Raw genomic sequence first — 21,501 nt, forward strand, 5'->3', positions numbered from 1 at the left:
CAAAATATACAAAATACACACAACACATTCACTTAACATTAAACTCTGATTACGCATGAGATAATGCAGGTATTTTTTATCATAAACCATTATGACGTGTGTGCAGCAGGCACTTATTTTAAAATGACGAACCACACACATGACGGGCTACATACATGTTGGGAGGAGCTTCGCATTGCATTTTGCGCCCTCGGAAAATAAGTCATTGTCCGCCACTGGTCCTGGTTCTTCAATGCTTAAAGGAATAGTCTACTCATTTTCAATATTAAAATATGTTATTACCTTAACTAAGAACTGTTGAATCATCCCTCTATCATCTGTGTGTGTGCACGTAAGCGCTGGAGCGCGCTGCGACGCTACGATAGCATTTAGCTTAGCCCCATTCATTCAATGGTACCATTTAGAGATAAAGTTAGAAGTGACCAAACACATCAACGTTTTTCCTATTTAAGACGAGTAGTTATACGAGCAAGTTTGGTGGTACAAAATAAAACGTAGCGCTTTTCTAAGCGGATTTAAAAGAGGAACTATATTTTATGGCATAATATCACTTTTGGGAGTACTTCGACTCGCCTGAAAAGTCCGCTCCCCTTCTCACTCTCATAATGGGAGAGGGAGGGTGTTACAAGTCGAAGTACTCCCAAAAGTGCTTGTTTTAAAGAGCTGAACCATAACTTCAAAACTACGCCATTGTTTTTGCGTCTCATTCACAAAGAGGGCTTTCCAGGTATCTTACGGTAATGTTACTAGGTCCTCTTTCCTGGAACAATCCCAGAACATCTTTGCGTTCACACAAATGCCTGTCTGCCAATTTTACGGATATTTTCTGGGACCAAAGTGCTGTGTGAATAAGGTTATACTTTACTCGATTACATGAACACTGATGAAAGCACTTGTTCAACACAGTTTGGTGGTAAGCAAGTGGGTGACTGTTATCTTTAGATATCTCTAACAATAAAATGTATAATTTTCAAGACATTTGCATTAATTCCTCTTATAGCACTCATTTTAAGTATAGCTGAGGATGCAAAGAAGAATTAACACTGTTTATAATGCACAGCCAGACACTCAGGAATGCAACAACACAGTAGACCAGATGTTTTATATGCTTACATAAAGTACTGTATGCTTTGTGGGTCCACTTTTTGATTATCTATCCAATATACACGATTGTTCATGTTTGCCATAGGCACCTAAATTTAAATATAAAAATGTGATTGTATGATTAATAATTTTTTGTTGGATGTTTCCATTTAGGTGATCCTAAAGCAACAAAGAGGAACCATGGAGAGGAAGAAGTAGTATCCAGATGTTTAAAAGGCGGTGTTCGGGACAGGAAACAAAGGCAACAAAGAGGAACCTCTAAGGTTTAAAGGCACTGCTTGCAGAGACGAGTGCAGAAAACAAGACAGAAGACCTGTCGAGAATGTTTTATGATTAAATGTTTTTGTTATGTACATGCACATTATTATTTACAATATATTTCTAAGATACATAAATATGTGACCTTGTATATGAAATCCAGGCTACTGTCTTAAAATCTAATGACATCTAAAGTTTGAATTTACTGATTTAACATTGAGTTCAGTCTTTGGCATGACCTTACTCAGTCAGTATTGAATATGTCAAGATTATATTTTCAGAGAATGATTTCTGAATTGTGTAGGATGATTTTATGTAGAAAACAGTAAGTCACAAAGAAATACTTTGCTGGGTTTTCACAGGCCGTGTCCCATTTGTACAACATATGTGAACTAAACTTCTGAAATCCAAACTGTTATATTTTAGCATTTCAAATGAAGCCACCCTTTGCCTAGAATTTGAAATATATACCCTTGGGTTTTTTCAGTAATTTTTTGACATCTCACCCTGAGATATTTTTAAAGAAATTTCTATGTATTATGGGCTTGAATTACTTGTTTATTTTATCATTTTGTCCAAGTAATTTGAAAAAAGTTTTAACTTAAATTTTAGTTCTCAATTAAAATAAATGTATATGTTGAGACTATATTTTTGTCCACAAACGTAATTGAATCATATACTTTAAGAGTATATTATTTTGAAGTTGTATTTTATTTTAGTTGTGTAAGTAAAACGTTTACACAGTAGTATAGCAGTGTATAATAGTTACAGAATATGTAATTTATGTGTGACACATGTAAATATTCTGTTACTGATTTATCCAAGTTGTTTATGTGTTATATTTGTCAAATGAATAAATTTGCAACGGTTATTGACAGTGGTGTACTTGTTTTTAGTTATTATTGCAAAGAAGCACATTATTCTGCATAAGTGTGAATGAATAAAGGTTTAATTTAATAAATAAATGCACGGTAAAGCCCGTGCAGAGCGGCTGTAATTGCATCGTTTAAACATCGGCCCGAGGGCATTTGCGACGAGATGCCGACATCTAGACGACATCTTCCCAATGAGCAAACGCTCCCTGAGCGACATCTTGCCGATGGAACTTTGAAAGTCGGCACAACGTCGGCCAGATGTATGTGTGCTGTCTGGGTAGTCATAGATGTTACAGTATTAGTCCAATACGATGGTGTGTTTACACAGCACAGAATTAAGTGTTCAGATCAACAAACTTACCATAAACAAGCGAGTAGCCTGACAGACGTTATACAATAATGCATACTTCTGCATTTGTCCACGACACTGTTGTCATGTGGTTTCGACATTAATAAAGGCAGTAACAAAGAGTAACATGGATATTTACGTCATTGACAGACGACCGTGTCACTGCAGAATGGCAATTTTCTCATAATTTACAAGTACTTGAAAACAGTAGACATGTATATATATATACAGTACAGGCCAAAAGCTTGGACACACTCACTCGTTCTTTATTTATACATTATTCCATATAACATAATAATAATAAACTCATCCAAATTATGGCATAACACAATTGCAACGTTGGAAATTATGTTGGTGACTAAAAAAAAACTGTTATATTTTATTATTGGAAGTGCAGTCACCCTTTGCCTAGAAATTGTTGAACCGTATGCATGTCATTTTTTTAAGAAGCTTCTTAAATTTTCAATTAAGGATGAATTTTAAAAAGTATAGAAGGAGTTCATATTTAATCTGGGCTCTTATTGGCTGCTTTTTCTTCAATATTCAGTGTAAGTCATCTATTTCAAAAATAATATTTTAAAATAAAATGTAAGTTTTCTAATAACAAAAATTAATCTGTTTGGAACGGGTATATTTTTGTCGACAAAAGTAATTTTAAGCATTTAACCATACACCTTCAGCTTAAATCTTAAATTATTTTTAAGATCACAGTTAACACACACACACACACATATAAATATATATTATATAACTGGCCTAGTGTTTTTTTATATATATATATATTTTACTGCAAATATCTTACAAATTGTACCTTTAAGACCATTTAGGTTCAGGTGGAGTGTCCCTGTTGTTCCTGTCTTGTCCAGCAGATGGCGCACGGAACAAAGTCAAGTGCAGCGTCAAAGTTGATAATTTTAAATAAAGTTAATTTGCTTACAACGTCTATCATTGTAAACTAATAATTTTGAATGATAAAAACTAGAAATGTTTCTACATCCTGCAGGAATTAATTCGATTTACATAATTACATAAGTCTCTGTAATGAAATTCCAGACATGACTACAGGTTAGGCCTAATAAAGTTCAGTTTCTTGAACAGAGCCATTGATCTCAATATATCGTCATGACTCAGAGAGAGATATTTTCTGTTGCCTGTATCAGTTTTTTTACTCTTAAAATTCTGGCACCTGAGGGCTAGCATTTTTTAAGAGTAATTGTGGACGATGATTTAAAATGTTCATTACTGTCCCACCAAAGAAAAGTGTCCCCCATCTTTTGGCCTAAGGGTGAGTATTTTTTTTCCATTTTAGAGTAAAATGTCTCTTTAAGCCTCCATGCACTTGATAAATTATTAGTGTCATCCATTCTGATATCATGACTGTACAATCACAGTTTGTAAGTGAAGATACTTAAACAGCGGTTATAATGCTCAATAATCTCAAACCTGATGCATGTTGATTTGTTAAACCCACCTGGTTTTATTCACCTGGTTTATCCTGCTTATACTGGGATGGCTGGTGTGTCTTTAAGAGAGCTGTATGTTGATCTCAAGCCCTAGAATGGCAAACGTTAAGTTCTTATATTATCCTACAGGGGCGCTGTGCAGCCCATAAAGCCCTATTTCACATACTAGATACTAGTGTTTTTTAACCTTAATATAGTTAGTATTAAAGGGGACATTTCACAAGACTTTTTAAAAATTGAAAATAAATCTTTGGTGTCACCAGAGTACATATGTGAAGTTTCAGCTCAAAATATCATATAGATAATTTATTATAGCATGTTAAAATTGCCACTTTGTAGGTGTGAGCAAAAATTTTGTTTTGGGTGTGTCCTTTAAAATGCAAATGAGCTGCACTAAATGCTAGTGTCGTGGTTGGATAGTACAGATTAATGTGTGGTATTATCCCTTTCTGACATCACAAGGGGAGCCAAATTTCAATGACCTACTTTTCACATGCTTGCAGAGAATGGTTTACCAAAACTAAGTTACTGGGTTGATCTTTTTCACATTTTCTAGGTTGATAGAAGCACTGGAGACCCAATTATAGTACTTAAACATGCATCTTTAAAGTATACTACATAATTTACTGCAGTTTATCAATTTACTACAATTATTACTGCAAGATAGCATCCTAATTATTATAAAATACTACAGCAATTTCTAGAGTTTAATACTAAATATAGTATTTAGGGCTTTTTACAATTTTGCATTTAAAGAAAAAGTCTTTCTGGAGTGATGTTGAATTATTATTTTTTCTTTAACTCATACAGACATTCTTTGTGGATTTATGTTAATGACAAAAATTTAATCAATGCAAGCTTTTGTATAAATCTTCTTTAATTTATGGGAAAGTTTCATATCCATAAATTTAAATTTACAAAAATCCCCACTTTAATGTCTTCAAACAACAATTTATGTAGGCCTACTTGGATACAATTTCGATATCTGTTAATCAGAAAGGCTATTAAAACGATTAAAATTTTTTACATATCAATATTTTACTCTAATATGCTTATAAGTGTATTTATGCCGTCTCTCCTTTTATTTATTTATTTCCTTTCATTTCTTCCCTTTATCTTATGATCTTAATGCAATTTCCATTCATATTCCATGTACTTTTATATGATGGTTTCTTAAGTTTATTAACTTGTGTAAATTACTGAACCACTCTTTATTTTTTATTACTTGGAAAACTGTTTATTTGTTGCTGTATCTTATATCTGTTTTTGATTTAAAAAAAACCTTAAGATCAAACAATAGAGGCATAAAAATACTGTATTAAAAGACATGAAAAAAACAAGGACAATTATAAATAAATAAAATGAATAGTATTATAGCAAATAACGAAAATTTTATATAATAAATACTAATTTAATTATATATTAAAACGCCAAAAAAGTTTAATAATGTTTATAATGTAAATAAAGCCTGAAATATGTAAATACGATATATGTCTGATAACCTGTCTTGCTGCAGTATTTGTAGGCTATATGTATTATAAATAAACATATTTATCGATACGAAACCAGCGCTGTCACGTGACAATACCACGCCCACTCGAGGACACGCTTTTCAAATATTTGCCATTCTAGCCGCTTTTATTCAGTGTCCATGAATCAAACCCGGTCCTGTTTCTGTTCAAACTAAACGGGGATAAGACAAGACATCTGAACCAGAGAAAGTCAAAAACCAAAGGAAAGTTGTGAAGTAAGTATGCACGCTTTTTTACGTAATCTGAGGCAGTGACGCACGTGAGAGCTGTGACGTTATAATCCATTATGATATTTTTGCGTCACTTTTGCAGGAGGCACGTATTTGCGTTTTTGTGACGTTAATGTGTGTTTCGTGCGTCTGTTATTAGTTCATGGGGCATTGTTTCGTTTAACAGTTCAACTCAGAAGTTTCTTTTTTTTTTGTTCTGCATTTGAAGTCTGTAGTTAATTTACGTGAAGTGTAATGTGACGTCAGTGGAGTTATTTTCTGGTTTTGCACAAGAACTACGCATTTACCTATCTCTATTTGCAAGCATACTTTATTTTAATTCGTATCACCAGGCACCAAAGTTTTGTTTATTATTTTTTTATACATACCATAATGCCATAGGGGTTTTTTTATGTTTATTCAGAGTCTGGGAATTTTATGATTGTCAAACGCATGCAATAATAATAATAACAGTATTAATTATTTAAAAACATTATTGCATAATATGGATCATTTAAATTGTTTTACTATATATGTAATAAGTCAGGATACGTAATACTAAAGGTTTATTTAATTATTGTTATCATCATTACAGCAACAGCCCCTAACAGATAAATGACGCAGAGTCAAAATATGCAGATGATGATGATGATGATGATGATGTTTAATGTTTCAGGTTTTGGTCAGGATGCGGCCAGGTCTGTTCATCTGTCCGGTGCTGCTGATCTCTGTATTATTTTTTCTGTCTGGATTGACCTTCATCAGTGCCTGTAACAAAGCCTTGTGTGCCAGTGATGTGAGCAAATGTCTGTTACAGGTAAGACACTGCCAGATGTTCCTCTAATGTATAACACACCAGCTGACCTGAATCTGTTGGAAATATTTTCCTATCATCTGGAATTCTTTTATGTTTTTAAATAAACATTTTTACAAATTCTCCATGGTTCATAAAGTCTTTCTGTCAGGGTTTGCGTGGTCTTGGGGAACTTGGAAATAGCATGAAAATGAAAAATGACATTTTCCAGCTTGACATTTTCCAGGATTGCAAGGAATGATTTGGCCCAGAGTGGCCTATTTCTCTGTAACACACTATCAAAATGCAATTCAAAGTTATTTGAAGTTCTTGCTAGCAGAAAATCCTAACAGTGTGATAATATTCATAGTTTAATGCAATCTGAGTAATGTTTTTGCATTATTCTTCATTCTCTGCTTGTTCACCACGCAAGACACATTCAGTATACCCAGTGTTTGGGGGCAACTGGGTGTAACTAATTTTATATTGAATCATATTTTCCCTGGAGCGTAATGACTGCTTTAAACAGACTGTGTCTGTGTATACGCCCGTCAGTGTAGCCTCTTTGTGTTTGTGGCATTTTTGTTGTGCATGTTGGTCCAGTATTACTTATTTTAAATTTAGATCCAGACATTTTACCTTCACCACCAACAAAAATACCTGTTTATTTTTTTATTTTTTGACAGGTTTCATAGTAGGCACAGGCCGAGCTTGTGGGCTAAAAGGATTTTTGTAGAATATACAATATATTCATTTAGGTTCTTATACATTTTAAAATGTTACTTTTTACAACCACTGTTAACCTGGTCATAATATTAGCTTTTTTTAAAATGCCAAGTCACCTTTTATCCAGCCATCCAATCACCATGGAGGAGAGGTGGGACAAATACAACACCTACCAATCAGAACATCCTGCCTTTTGCTATTTGACAACAGTAGCATAAAAATTATAGAAATATATATTATATATAGTATTTGATAGACCAGTCCGTCCCCCCAAGCTTAAATGTCAAGCAACTGCTATGAATATAGGTATCAAAGTTTTTAAACATATACCACAGTGATTGCATGTTTCTGGCAATGAACCTTAAGTTTTTCCGATATTTTTTCTAGTTTATTTTTTCTTTCTGGTTTTGCGTCTGATGTTTGCTCTGATTAGATCTCTGTTTACTTCTCACTTCCACGCTGAAATGGACACAGATTTTCTCTGTGTTTACTCTAGTCTGTATATCCAGAGAGAGAGAGAGAGAGAGAGAGAGAGCGAGAGGGAGAGCAAGAGATGTAACCATGTTTTGATTATCTGAGTAATAAACACAGGCGGTTAATGGTGGTTACCAGGTTGTTTCTGTGATGTCACTGGATGACCTCTAGGATGGGTGGTTGCTTTTACAAATGCATTATATTTCAGCCTTTTTAAAGGGGTCATATCATGAGATTTATTTAAGATGTAAAATAAGTCATTGGTGTCCCCAGAGTGTTTATGTGAACTTTTAGCTCAAAATACCCCACAGATAATTTATTATAGCATCCTAAAATTGCCATTTTTGGCTGTGTCCTTTAAAATGCAAATGAGCTGAGGAAATGCAAACATTGATCGCCATAATGGCAATGATGTGGTTGGATAGTGCAGATTAAGGGGCAATAGTATTGTAATTAGACTTTTTCACATGCTTGCACAGAATGGTTTACCAAAACTTAGTTACTGGGTTGTTCTTTTTTACATTTTCTAGGTTAATAGAAGCCCCAGTGGACCCAATTATAGCACTTAAATATAGAAATATTTTCACGGTATGACTCCTTTAAAATGTAATATTATAATTACCTGTGTATGATAATTATTTTGCGAGCTCATGAAAGTTTATTTGTGTGTCTATTATTGCATGTGCCAGATGTTTTTATTCAGAGCATCTTAGATTACTTTCTAACAGTGTGTAAAAATTCATTGCTGTGCTTACATTTTTAAGTTTAAACAACTTGAAATAATAAGTCATTTCAACTTTATTGACTAGTTAGAAGTCGCTGTGAATTATAAAAATAAAGCTGGAATAACTTAAGCACATTCAACCTTAATTTTTTACAATTATTTGTATTTGTGACTTTTGCATTGGTTGTTTGCGAGTCTGCGTTTAAGCAGTTCTCTGTTGAACCCTAAATGACAGCGACCAGTAACCTTCACAACAAGACAGTGCTGAAGCTTTTTTGGATCATCGTCAATCCCACAATCCACCTTGATAGTGTGATCCTCTTTGTGCAAAGAAATGATTTAAAAAAAGCTTGCTCACCTTTGCACAAAATAGGCAACTGGAGTTTCTGTCTCTGCTTGTATATTTAAGGTGGTGACTTCACGGTTTTTTTTGTTGCTCAATGTATGAAGGTCTGAGTGGTTGCTTGGTCATTGGTAGACTTAGATGTTTCCTTTGGCAATCTCTCAACCAGAAAATGTCTGCATGTGTGTGAAGATACAGTCAGCTGTGTGTCTGTGGCTGTGGTGTCTGCAGTCGATTTATTCACAGATGAATGTTTTGTGGCATCCACACATGCACACGCTAACTAAACTAAATACTTAACCTGCTTGTGCTTTATTCGGCTGTCTGTCTCTCTTCCTCGCTGCTGTTAGATGTATTAATGTCAATCCCAGCTGATGTCCCGAGTGAGACATAAATAAGTCATTTACATGAGATATAGTGGCTTGGAGGGATTGATGTAGACACCAGTTATGTCATATAGGGATATAGTAGCCCTCCGAGCTACTATATCCCTTCTAAATGACTTATTTTTTATAGGATTGAAAAGTTGATAAACCTGTTTTTTTCAGCATGTGTGTTCCCTGGGTTCGAACCCATGGAAGTGAGTGAACGAATCATTATATATTTGAAATTGCATGAACTATTCTTTCTTTAAATGTCTATGCTGGTCGTGTAGCTTACTGTATATAGCATAATATATAATTATGTTTCTTCTTGTTGCCTGACGTGTATAGGCAAGATACAGTAGGCTGTGTCTTATATGCTTTTCTGTGAATACAGGTCACTGCCACACATGCTATTGCATACCTGACATTTAAACAGATCACAAGCGACTAACGTGACTCATACTCTCTGAGTTTTAACGTTTGTGCCCGAACACGATAGTGAGAATGGATATCTGTATGTCATGCATAAGATTTACATCAAAAGGCAGAAGTGATTTATCAGTATATGTGTAAATGTGTGTGTTAGCAAGACAAAGGCCATGAGTTCGACACACATATTAATGATAGAAATGTATGGATTGAATGCACCGTAATTCCCTTTGGATTGAAGTGTCTGCCAAACGCATGAATGTAAATGTGTGGACTGACATCTGTGTCACAGGTTCACTACAAGGCATGATATGAACTGTACTTATAGCATTGGCAACACATTTGAAGCGCAGCTGGATAAAAAAAATTGTGCATGGAGATGTTCATATTGACCGCTTAACAGAAGTTAAGAATTTATGACCAATTAGTATTATCAGTTAAAAGAAAAAAATATTTGTTAACGCATGGTCTCAGCTAACAGAGAAAAGTTCTAAGAACGTTCCTTAAAGGTTCCCAAAGTGTCCAGTTTTTTACGTTTTATGAACGTTTCTTATTACATTGTACCATTTTAAAACATTATGACAATGTCATGTTTTAATGTTCACACAATGTTTAAAACAACTGTTTTATTCACTTAAAATATATATTTACAGTATATTAACTTTTTGCTTGTTATGTAAATGATAAAGAAACATTACATTTTATTATTTTAAAACTGTTATAAAACATTATTTCTGAATGTTCTGTAAAAAATAACGCTGTAGAAAGCACAATTCGCTTATTTGAAGTCACCATTATGGTGATCAGTGTTTGTTTTAGTTGGACTCTTTTTCGTTTTTCCTTGGTTGCATTAATTTTGTGTGTATAAAACACATTTGTTATGATAATGTTCAAGTTCATTTTATTTATAAAGTGCTTTAAAGAAGGTAGAAACCTACCAAAGTGCTGCACAGGGTAAAACATAAAATAACACAGTAGTAAAACAATAGGATAATACATCAAAAATTCAATTAAAAGCCAGGGAAACATTTTTTTTGTAAAGTTAATATTGCAATTCTGTGGTGGTGGGTACATAATGGTAAAGATCATCATCTAACTACTTGATTTACCCACTCACCAAAAGTTTATTTTCTGTCAAAATGAGATCCAACACTCTTACAGCAGTTTGTCATTAAGGACTTTTAGAAATTATTGACAAAATGAACCACTGTGTATTTGGGACACACAAGAATCAGAGTATGAATCTCATCAATCTCTGTTTGTATTGTTTTTACCAGGTCACAGACAATCGTCAACTGTATTTTTACTCAATGACAATTTAATATTAAAATCTTATCAGTTAACGGTTAATGAGTTAACAAGCTGCGGTTGTTGGTCGGGACTTATTAAACTGTGAACTCATTTTAATCAGATTTGATTTCCTGTCATTCATAACAAATAAAATAAACTTACAGTAATGATTATATACAGTACATGTTTTCATCTCTTTTTCTTTCACATCAAATCGGTTGTAACCAAGTATTTATTGTATTTACTCGGTACAAAATACCAAAGCATATTAAATTGTGAATGTGTTATGAGACATTACAGTCAATTTTGCTGTTTTCCAATATCTTGTGTTGAATTAGTGTCGACCTTTGTGTTGTTTGGCTCAGTGATGCTTTGAAGGAATGCATGAAAATCACAAACACAAAACTAAGAAGAACTAAATGGGATCAGGAATTGTCTGGGCTTGTTTCTCTTAGAAGAAGAATCTGGCCCACGTGTTTTCCTGGGATTGGACTTTCTATAGTCACTTTGTTGCAATTTTGTTGTAACTCTCTTTCTTTTTGTTCCCCTGAAGTTTTAGTTTTAGTGGCACACACACACACACACATCTGGAAGTTGACCTCTTCCTCACAACTGCTGGCAAAACACGAGAGACAGTGAGCCAAATTCTGCATGAGGCTCTGCTGCCCTTTATTCATCTGGCCTGATGTTTTCTCTGTAATTTTAAAGCTAAAAGTGTCCCAGGTTTTGATCTCCGCCGGTCGATTTGACATATTTTCCATTGTGTAACAGCTCTGATTCAGTCCTGCCCGCTGTTATTTCTCTTTAAATGTTTCCTTCAGGCGCGCTCACGCTACTCTCTATAGCATGTGTGTTCTCACTTCAGCCCCGGTGTGTATGTAGTGTGTTTATGTAACATAGACTTCCTCCATATTGGATATTTTTTCCCCTGTATGTTTACCTTTTTTAAATGTATATTTTGTGTGTATGTGTGTAGGGGCTTTGCCAGTGCCGGCCATCAGAGGAGAACTGTCCGTGTTGTAAAGAGTGTATGTTGTGTTTGAGTACTCTTTGGGAGGAATGCTGCGACTGTGTAGGTGAGTTTATAATAATCGATATAACTATATAATCATTTGTAAATATAATGTCATATATGTTATTAAAAGACAATATTTATATTGAATTTTAGTGTCATATTAAAGTGTACCTGGCTAAATGATTTGCAGCATCTGGGTTACTGTGTTTTATTAGTTTTGTGTGGTTGTTATCTGAGAATAACAAACCAGCAAATGTCATGACTGGCCAATCAGAATCAAGCATTCCAATGAGTTGTGTAATAAAAAAATACTTTTGACTGAAGAGTTCTTTGGGGAACCAAAAAATGTTTCTTTTGACATCACTAGAAGAGCACTTTGTAGAGATTGGGCCATCTGTGGTGGTCTGGGTACTCTTGGGGGTCCGTGGTGGTATTACTGGGGGTCCTTCAACTATTGTTTAAATGCAAAATATTATTTTGGGATACAAAATTCACCCGTATTTGGCGCGTGGTCATGTGTTAATTTCAGGCGCTGTTCCCATCTATTCATTTGTTCTATATTTGGAAAACAAAACATTATTAACAATGATGACATTTGTTAACTAATCAAAATATTTGTAAAGATATCCAAAATCTATTCAAATTATAGATAAATTCAAAATAAAGATAAACATATGAGCAATTCCATGGGTGTGACATTTGCAGTCAAAACTCTTTTATTACCACATTACCATATTACCATAATTACATTGCATTTATTGACAATATATTGAACCTACTGTTTATATTTCCCGTAACATCAGAAAAATATAAGTCCAGACCTCAGAAAAATAGATGCTCTATACTCATGTTTTCTATTTTAGATGAGGAAAAAATTGCATGCATTATGGATGTGACAAAAAATGACTCTCAAATAAAAGTTTTAGGGCGACATCATGCTTTGTAGGAATTTTTTGAATTGAAATGCACAAACCGGAAGCAATAATCACCAACAAATGAAGATAAGGGCTGTGACATTTTTTATTGTGGACGTGACAACTCTAAGATTTGGCAACTACTTAACAATAAATACAATAAAAATTCTTAAAAAGCTTTTACAGAGACTTTGCATGGGTATTTAAACCACCAAATATTGACATCTGAGATGTATGGTTAAAAATGTACTTAAAAAAATTACTTTGCATGATTACATTGACATTTGCATGGACTTGCTCATATTACAATGTTTAAAAATTGACCCAAAACTTTTAAGCTAACAGACTTGGGTTATGTTAACTAGTTTGACTGTCTTGTAAATATTAGGACTGTGTTGTAGGGTGCTGGCAGCAGAATTAAGTGTGAAGTGAGATGATCCAGATCTTTGTGCGTTACCTCTGACTCGGGATCAGTTAGAATCAAAAGAGAGAGAATTGAAACGTACCATACCTAAACACAATAAACAACATGAGGTTTACACAGAAGTAAATAAAAGGGAATGTTCCGTCTGGAAAATCAAAGCATGATTTAGATGCCGCCTCTGTGCTTGATTTTTCTTTGTAAATAACCGGTTTAATTCATTCCATACCACACACACATGCAATGCATGAAGCGTCCGTTTCTTAATATTAGGATCTAAGAAAGCACATTCTGGAGATTTTTGTGTTCCAAACACTCATTTATTGGCAGAGAGGGAATAAAAGGGAATAATATATTGCTCATAGTGCTCGGTTGTTCCTCAGGGCTAGAACCTGCTGTGGTACTCAGATAATCAGATCCAGCTGTTTCAGTCCAGAGCTAATATGAAACACAAGACCTCTACTGCGTTCTGTTCCTTATTAAATCTTTCATCGGTTATCTGATTATCATCACCACCAATTTATCTCTCAAACTGTAGCTCCTGTTGACAGTCATGTGTCGAAGTTGAACATTCTGCCATTGTTATCACATTTGATTGTATAGCTTGTAAAGATGCTTGTGTTAACATTTCCGTGGCTTTTTTCTCCACAATTTACAAAGGACCTAAATAGATTTTTTTTTTTGCGACAAATGTAGCGACTTTTCCTGGTATTGTTGGAGACTTGCACCCTCCTTTAATATTAAACAAATATTGAAATTTCAATAAACCACCATTATGGTGATCAGTGTGTGCTTTAGTTAAGCCCTTGACTCTTGACTTTTACTAAGTTAAACCTGTCCTTTCTTTTTTCAGTGTTTGTAATATAACATTGATATGTTTAATATCAACTGAGTAAGATCATGTCAAAGATTGAACTGAAATTTGATTTTCCTAATCACAAAATTTAACCTGTATTTCACAGACAGGGTCACATATGTTGTGCACAGTTGTAAAAGTAGCATCTGTTGAGTGAATTCATCTGGAAGTCTGAGGTTGATTTATATTTCTAACACATCACAGATTAAAACGTGGTTGCTTTAGACATTACAGACATTTAGCAAATACTAAAAATCATAAACAGGCAATGAGGACACAGTATGCATTAGCAGAACAGGTGGAACATATAATGGATTTGATGTTTGCCACAGGTCTTTGAAATCTGTGATAAACACTTTGATTTCTCCTGTCCAATAGGAATGTGTAACCCCAAAAATTATAACGACAGTCCTGCCACCTCCAAAAGCACCGTAGAAGAGCTGTACCGACCAATCCCATCGCTCTTCAGAGCCCTGACCGAAGGCGACACACCCATTAACATGATGGTCGTATCGTTCCCTGTCGCCGAAGAACTGTCTCACCACGAGAACCTTGTGTCTATCCTGGAGACACTCGACAGCCAGAGCCCCAACATTTCTGTGCAGAGTAGCAGTTTCCATGAAGGTAACAACTCTTATTTACTATAGTAAATATACTGTCATGAAGACATTAAAACTAAATATGTCTCAGAATACTGAACATTATATTAATAAATCATGTTACTGAATAGAGCTCAGATGCAAAAAGCCGCCAAATGCCACCTGAGTCAAAAATAAGATAATGATATTGACTGAATGCTCCCTATCCACCTTATTTTCGATCGCAGAAAAAAGAGGTGTGGCATATGTCTCTTTTTTGTGCAAGACGTCTGTTTCAATAGCCGGCCGGTAGAAAACAGTGTAGTGGGAGCACGCATAAAAATGATAAAAATAGTTATGGTAAATATTTACTACATACCACAGTTTTTATGGCGACACATCAAGCTTCATGTGGTCCGACAGACAGCAGCATCTTTCTCATTCAACACATTTTAAGTTATTTAAACGAACAATAATAAACATATTAAACTATTACATTTATTCAGTATTGTTGTTTATGAAAATATTATTACATTGCTTCTTACGCTCTAGATGGAGACATTAACTTATGAAATTATTTGCTTTTTCATTTAAAACATAACAAAAGTAAGTGCAAACCCATAAATAACTATTATAAACATTAACTAATAAGCAGTTTATGTTGAATCAGTGTTTCCTCTAGGATTTTTTTCAGCTGTGGCGGCAGGGGGCGCCCATGATGATTATAAATGTAAAAAAATTTTTTAATGTAGAATATAGGCTACAGTAAACTCAGATGTATTTTTTTATAATTTTCACGCTGTCATTTACTTTTCCTTATATTTATAGCATATTGCTTTTCTATGTTTGATCTAAACTGTATTTTCTTAAAAAAACGTTACACAGCTACGTACGTAGTTTGGATATTTCATTGTAGTTTTAATGTAGTGTGCATTGCAAGTTCGTCCTCGTGTTTAGCGTACAGAGCTGTTACAAAGTCATGCAGTCCTGTTTGATAATCCGCACCGCTGAACGGGTAGGATTGACAGAACAACCGACCAGTTATCCGACATCAGCAGCAATATTATTTCACACCCGTACCATTTGACATAAAGACTGTGACCCCGAGCCGGTCACACAGCAAATCGCGCAGTTAAATATAAACCTTTACAGGTATTGTGTCGAACTCAGTTCCCCCTATGTTTCCCTTACGTGTAGTGCTTTTATAGCGTTTTCATCACGTTACATTTAGAAAGATTAAAGATTTTCATTGGTTATACTAAAAAGGCATAATATCATGTATTTTATAATACAATTTATTAAATATTTCATACATTTGACAGTTTTCTATTAGGGTATTTCTTTTAAAATATAGCCTGTCTTTTTCTTTTTTTTCCCTTTACTGGTTGTTTTAAAAATGTAATGTTTGCATACATAATTAAATAAATATTATACATATAATATGATTCATACTGTAAAAATAATTGACTTACCATTAAGAACAATACAGATACATTACAGAAATGCACACATATACATCTCAGTAGCCATTAAAACTTTAAATATATAAATAATAAAACCTATAACGTGATAAAAACGTCATAAAAACACTACACTGAAGGGAAAAATAGGGGGAACATAGAGGGAACAGACTTCGACACAAATCGACACGGTCTTCAGACAGATCTTAAACACAAATAAGCACGGGACATTTAAAAACGAGTCGAATTTTGGTCTTGGATGTTAGACCGGCATTTTACTCTTGTCTATTGAGTCCCGACCTGCATCTACAACACTAATGACACGCGAATACCCTATAACACCCGTTAGATCAAATATTATGCGGTTCACCCGCGGGTACCCCGACCCTGCCGTTTCGTCTGAAAACAGATAAAACAGTCTCACCGTCTGCCTCAAGTTTCTATTACCAACGTTCTTCTCTTCCACGGGAATAATGTAAGTTTCCTTACAAACAGATTCGACTATTAATGTCTTGCAGTCGCATAAGTAGTATTCAGTATTTAGCCTTTTGTTTTTGGACAAATATCTTATCATTTAATGTGAAACTTTGTGAGTGTCGATCTAAAGCACAGACGATTGACTGACAGCTGAGCGGTCAGCAGTGCGCTGCGCTTATAGCCTATATTCTGAATAACTAATGGCCAGATAAGTTGATAATATGAGTACAGTGATTCCAAATGAATGTCCAAAAAACTCGTAATATGTTAAATCAAAAGTTTAATAATGTCTTTTCTCGCAGCCCTGCGCTGTGTTGGTGTAGATTTGCGCCGGTGAACATCATATGCGTGATGACCTTGCAGCTTAAAGCAACACTATGTAGTTTTTTTTACCTTTAAATAATGTCTCTAAATTTATTTCAGTGATAGAACAACTTTTAACTGGACAAATTGTTCTGTTGCTGCAACCTGAGTAGCCTCTTAGCTGCTACAAGCACACTCTGAAAGTGGCGGTGGAGGGTAGAGCACACAGCCTCCCCCCTCCCCCTGCCTGCAGAAGAGTGTCTGATACCAGGCACTGTTGCGCTTTTCAACCACATGGGGGAGCTGTAAGTCATTTTTACATGGAAACTACATAGTGTTGCTTTAAATTACCCTAAATTTATAGTCATAAAGATAAAAGTAAAACAACATTCGAAACTTCAAATGATGTATTTTTATTTGTGTAAACTCACAATAAGTAGAAAACCTTGTGCTTATTTATAATCATTAAAAACATGACGTGCTTTCTGCTGGTTTGGTTTTAGGGCGCGTCACAAAAAAAGAACAGAAACTCAAATACTTTTTTATTCGTTTAGTCAATTTAATAATTATTGAAGTGCAACATATTTCGTATAGGCTTATTTATTTTATTATTATTTCTCAAATAATAATAAAAATAAATCCTCTGTTGATTTAATAATAAATCCTCTGTTGATTTAAATCTATTTGTGCATGAAACTAAACCCATGGAGGAAATTATGATATTTTAGGAGATTTATTTATAAATGAGTGAACAACGCAAATCCAGAAAGGAATTTATTTCTAGACAGCCAGTCTCGCAGAGCGGACATTTCGGTAGCTTTTTGCAAGCTGCCGCTGTGGGTTTTGTCTAGAAGGGATACAGCAAATGCCGAAAAGTTAAGGATTAGATTTGGAGGTAGGATTATTAGGATGAAAACAGCGGTTCTGGCTAAATTAGATACAAATACATCCTACAATCGTGTGAAATTTTGTGTTTAGAGTTGGGTTTGGTTAAAGGATTAGGATAAAACAGTGCTCATCCAACGAGATTTCGTTTGCTGTATCCCTTCTATCCACAACGGCAGGCGTGGCGGGGATGTTTTAGGAGTGGCGGGCCGCCACGGTTGAATGTATATAGCGGAAACACTGTTGAATATATTCTGTACTGTAAACACATTTTTGTAATACTATATTGTAGCAGAATAAATAAATCAGCATATTTTTATCAGCATAATGTTTGTTGTTTTTGAACAGTTATTGTATTTATTGTTTACTGGCCGTTTCTATGAAAGGTTTTACTGGATGGATACACATTCAGCTCTTGTGCGTGGGTTATGATCAAAACAAATGTTTTGTAGAGATTTACTGCATTTGTACCAGCTATATGTCAACCCCAACTGTACAAATGATGCCGGTCTTCCTGGATTTTATAATAAACATTAAAAAGCCAGTCAAAACGGCACACTTGTGTCCCTCGCAATACGACTATTAATAAGTGGCTCCCCGGAAGTCTTACACAAATGAGCTCGGAACCCAGATTTACGTTAAAAATAAGGTGGATACGTTCATCAAATACTTTAGCTTCAAATTCACTTAATCCTGGCCTTTAGGCCATACAAAAAGTTTGTTGTCAGAATCTGGTAAATGGTCATGAAGATTTTTCAGCAAAGTCCTTAAAGTGCACGGAAAAGAATTGAATAAATACCGTGCGTGCGTCACAGTGCAATACTTTTTTAATCTGGTTAAAGAGGTTTACCTAATATATAAGGATATTTACAAAATTTTGAGTGTTTATTCAGAAAGGAGAGTGAAGAGTGATTTTTGCATGTACTTAGAGGGTTTTGCAGTGAAAGACAGTCAGATTTGTTAAATACCAATGAAATGACCAAAAAAATGTGGAAAAATAAGTCATTTCAGTTACTGACAAAAAACCTTAACCTAAGTAACTGAACCTAAACATACTCTGTCAAAAGAAAAAAAATATTCAATGGGTAGCGCCTAAAAATGTAATTTTTCAGTAATGCGGTGAAATTGAATTGTTTTTTCAACCTAATTTTTCTCACTTTGGGTGAAAAGTTTAAGTTTAACAACTTTAAATATTCTAGGTGTTAGCAATTGAAGTAATAAATGAAATGCACATAAAATTTTTACTTATGTGAGAAAATATAGGTTATTTCATTATTAGTTTATTGTGCATCACCTAACTTTAACAATTGTTAAAAATGCATTAATAAATGCTGAAATTAACACAAACTGTGATTAGTTCACATCAGTCTTCCTTCCTCTCTCTCATTCCTCAGACGCCATGTGTACGGTGGTCTACTTTGATGACTGCTTGTCCATTCGACAGTGTAAGCAATACTGTGAGTCAATAGGTGGATCAAAGTATCGCTGGTTTCATAACGCCTGCTGTGAGTGCATAGGACCCGAATGTTTGGACTACGGCAGCAAAACGGTCAAATGTATGAACTGCCTGATCTGAGATCATTGCCCTCCCTCCACCATCACTGCACTGAGGAGCTTACGCTATCACTTCTGTTATTTGTATAAAACACTTTTTCTGTTGTGCTTTTTATGTCATGCTTTCTTTTGAGAAAATGTTTTTAATAAGTTAAATTAATATTGCTTGTTAATTATTACACAATCACACAGGAGTTGCTTTTCATTCGATGCACAATCCATAGCTTTTGTATATAGTCTTCATTTCATATATTGTTTTCTATTATAAAGCAAAGCAACATTTTTCTTTTAAATGTTTTTTTTTATGTAAATTAATTGTTAAGTAATTGATGTGCAAGGTTTTAGTTTGTGTCCTTACCTTTGGAGTCAATTTAAAGCACAAGAATTATGATGAAAGATGTTTAAAGAGTACACAGTGGTTATTTCTGGCCGATTTAGTGTCAATCCCACAAACTACTGCAGAAGTTTTTCTATGTAAATACAAACTAGAGTGATTTCACCGCATTCCTAATGTTTTTATTCACAGATGGTCTGTTGATTAAAATACCATATAGGGACCGTACTGTGTTTCCACAGCTGGTTTGGAGGCAATGAAGAAAATGAAATGGTTAAATTGATCACTGCAGCTCTGCCAAAGTCTGAATTTAACTTGGCATCAATTTATCACGACAATCAGAAAGAGTTACCATCAATCAGACCTCATTCACAGCCCATCTGACAGGTGTTTGTGTGGCTTTTCATGTGTCTGTTGTGACCCATGAGGATTTCTTTGACTTTCACATACTTACGTATTTTTTTGCAAGCATTGTAAAATATTTGAAAGAAATATGTAGAGAAGTTTAAACATCTCTTATATTTTTGTATAAGCACCTTAATAATGAAATAAAATAAAGTTTAATAACAAAAAGTCATAAAATGAAGATGCAGATATTGCTTGTGTTTAACAAAATGCATTGCTACAATTTAAACAAAACCTTTACAGTAATTTTATACTTTTGTATCTCATGATGCTTAAACTATCAGGAACCGAGTGGTTTTTAGTTGTTTTAGGTACAACAGCATCCTCTGCTGGAGGAAGCACATACTTCGCTTACGAAAATTAACCATGCACTGTAAAACATTTCTGTAGAAATTACAGTAGTACTGGCAGCTGGTTGCCAGTAACTTACTGTAGATTTTACACTTATGGTATTTACTGGCAACAGTTTGTTCAAAGTTAAATGAACATGAAACATTTTCAGTCTTTATCTTCTACAGTAAGTTACTGCAACCAGCTGCATAATTACAGCAAATTTATTACCGTGTGATTTTACTACAGCTAAAATAACAACACGGTTACTATAGTAAAACCATGGTAACCATAAAATAACCATGGTTCAAAAACCGTAGTAAAACCATGCTTTTGATGATAATAATCAATACACCAAAAAAACATGGTTACTATAATAAAACCATCTTTAATTTTCATAAGGGTTAAAATATATATATTTAAATCTGTTCATCTGTACATTAAAATGAGTACATTACGTTGCTTACCCAGATGAAAAAATACTGTTCTATACTTTAGTATTTACTATAGTAAACTGTAGTAAATTATAGTATATTATTTACTACACATACCATAGTATTAACTATAGTAAACTGATAAACTGTATAAGTACCATAGCATACTTTAGTTCTTACTACAGTAAACTATAGTATATTGTAGTATACTATATTATAGTATTTACTAGAGAAATGTTACATTTCCTATAGTAAGTTTACAATAAATTGCTATAGTATTTTAATTTACTTTATTATAGAATGGTTCAAAAAGACTATAGTATTTGCTAGAGTAATTTTACTTCATTTCCTATTGTTAGTTTACTATAAATTACTATAGTATTTTAATCCAGTTTACTGTATCTTTATTGTAGTATGGTTCAAAAACACTATAGTATTTACTAGAGTAATTTCACAAAATGTTTCTATGGTAATACCATAAGTATTTTTTCATTTGTATATACGCGTCTCATTATGAAAACATTACGTAATTTTCTAAGTTGTTAAATGTTTAACTTATTAAAATGCTTTTATGAGATGCAGAAATATCCCTTGTAGTTTG

The 21,501-nt window shown here is 34.1% G+C and overlaps 1 protein-coding gene across 1 annotated transcript; it reads left to right on the top strand.

The window, feature by feature from the left end:
• The first annotated feature begins 5,660 nt into the window (after positions 1–5,660).
• twsg1a (twisted gastrulation BMP signaling modulator 1a) lies at positions 5,661–20,333 on the top strand. Its single transcript, XM_065262243.2, has 5 exons — positions 5,661–5,796; positions 6,467–6,607; positions 11,911–12,010; positions 14,519–14,764; positions 19,238–20,333. Exons 2-5 carry the CDS (start codon positions 6,479–6,481, stop codon positions 19,417–19,419), a joined length of 657 nt encoding a protein of 218 aa, XP_065118315.1. The 5' UTR covers positions 5,661–5,796; positions 6,467–6,478; the 3' UTR covers positions 19,420–20,333.
• Positions 20,334–21,501: the final 1,168 nt, after the last annotated feature.

Source organism: Paramisgurnus dabryanus, chromosome 6 (genome assembly GCF_030506205.2).
Source record: "Paramisgurnus dabryanus chromosome 6, PD_genome_1.1, whole genome shotgun sequence".
NCBI classification, from domain to species: domain Eukaryota; kingdom Metazoa; phylum Chordata; class Actinopteri; order Cypriniformes; family Cobitidae; genus Paramisgurnus; species Paramisgurnus dabryanus.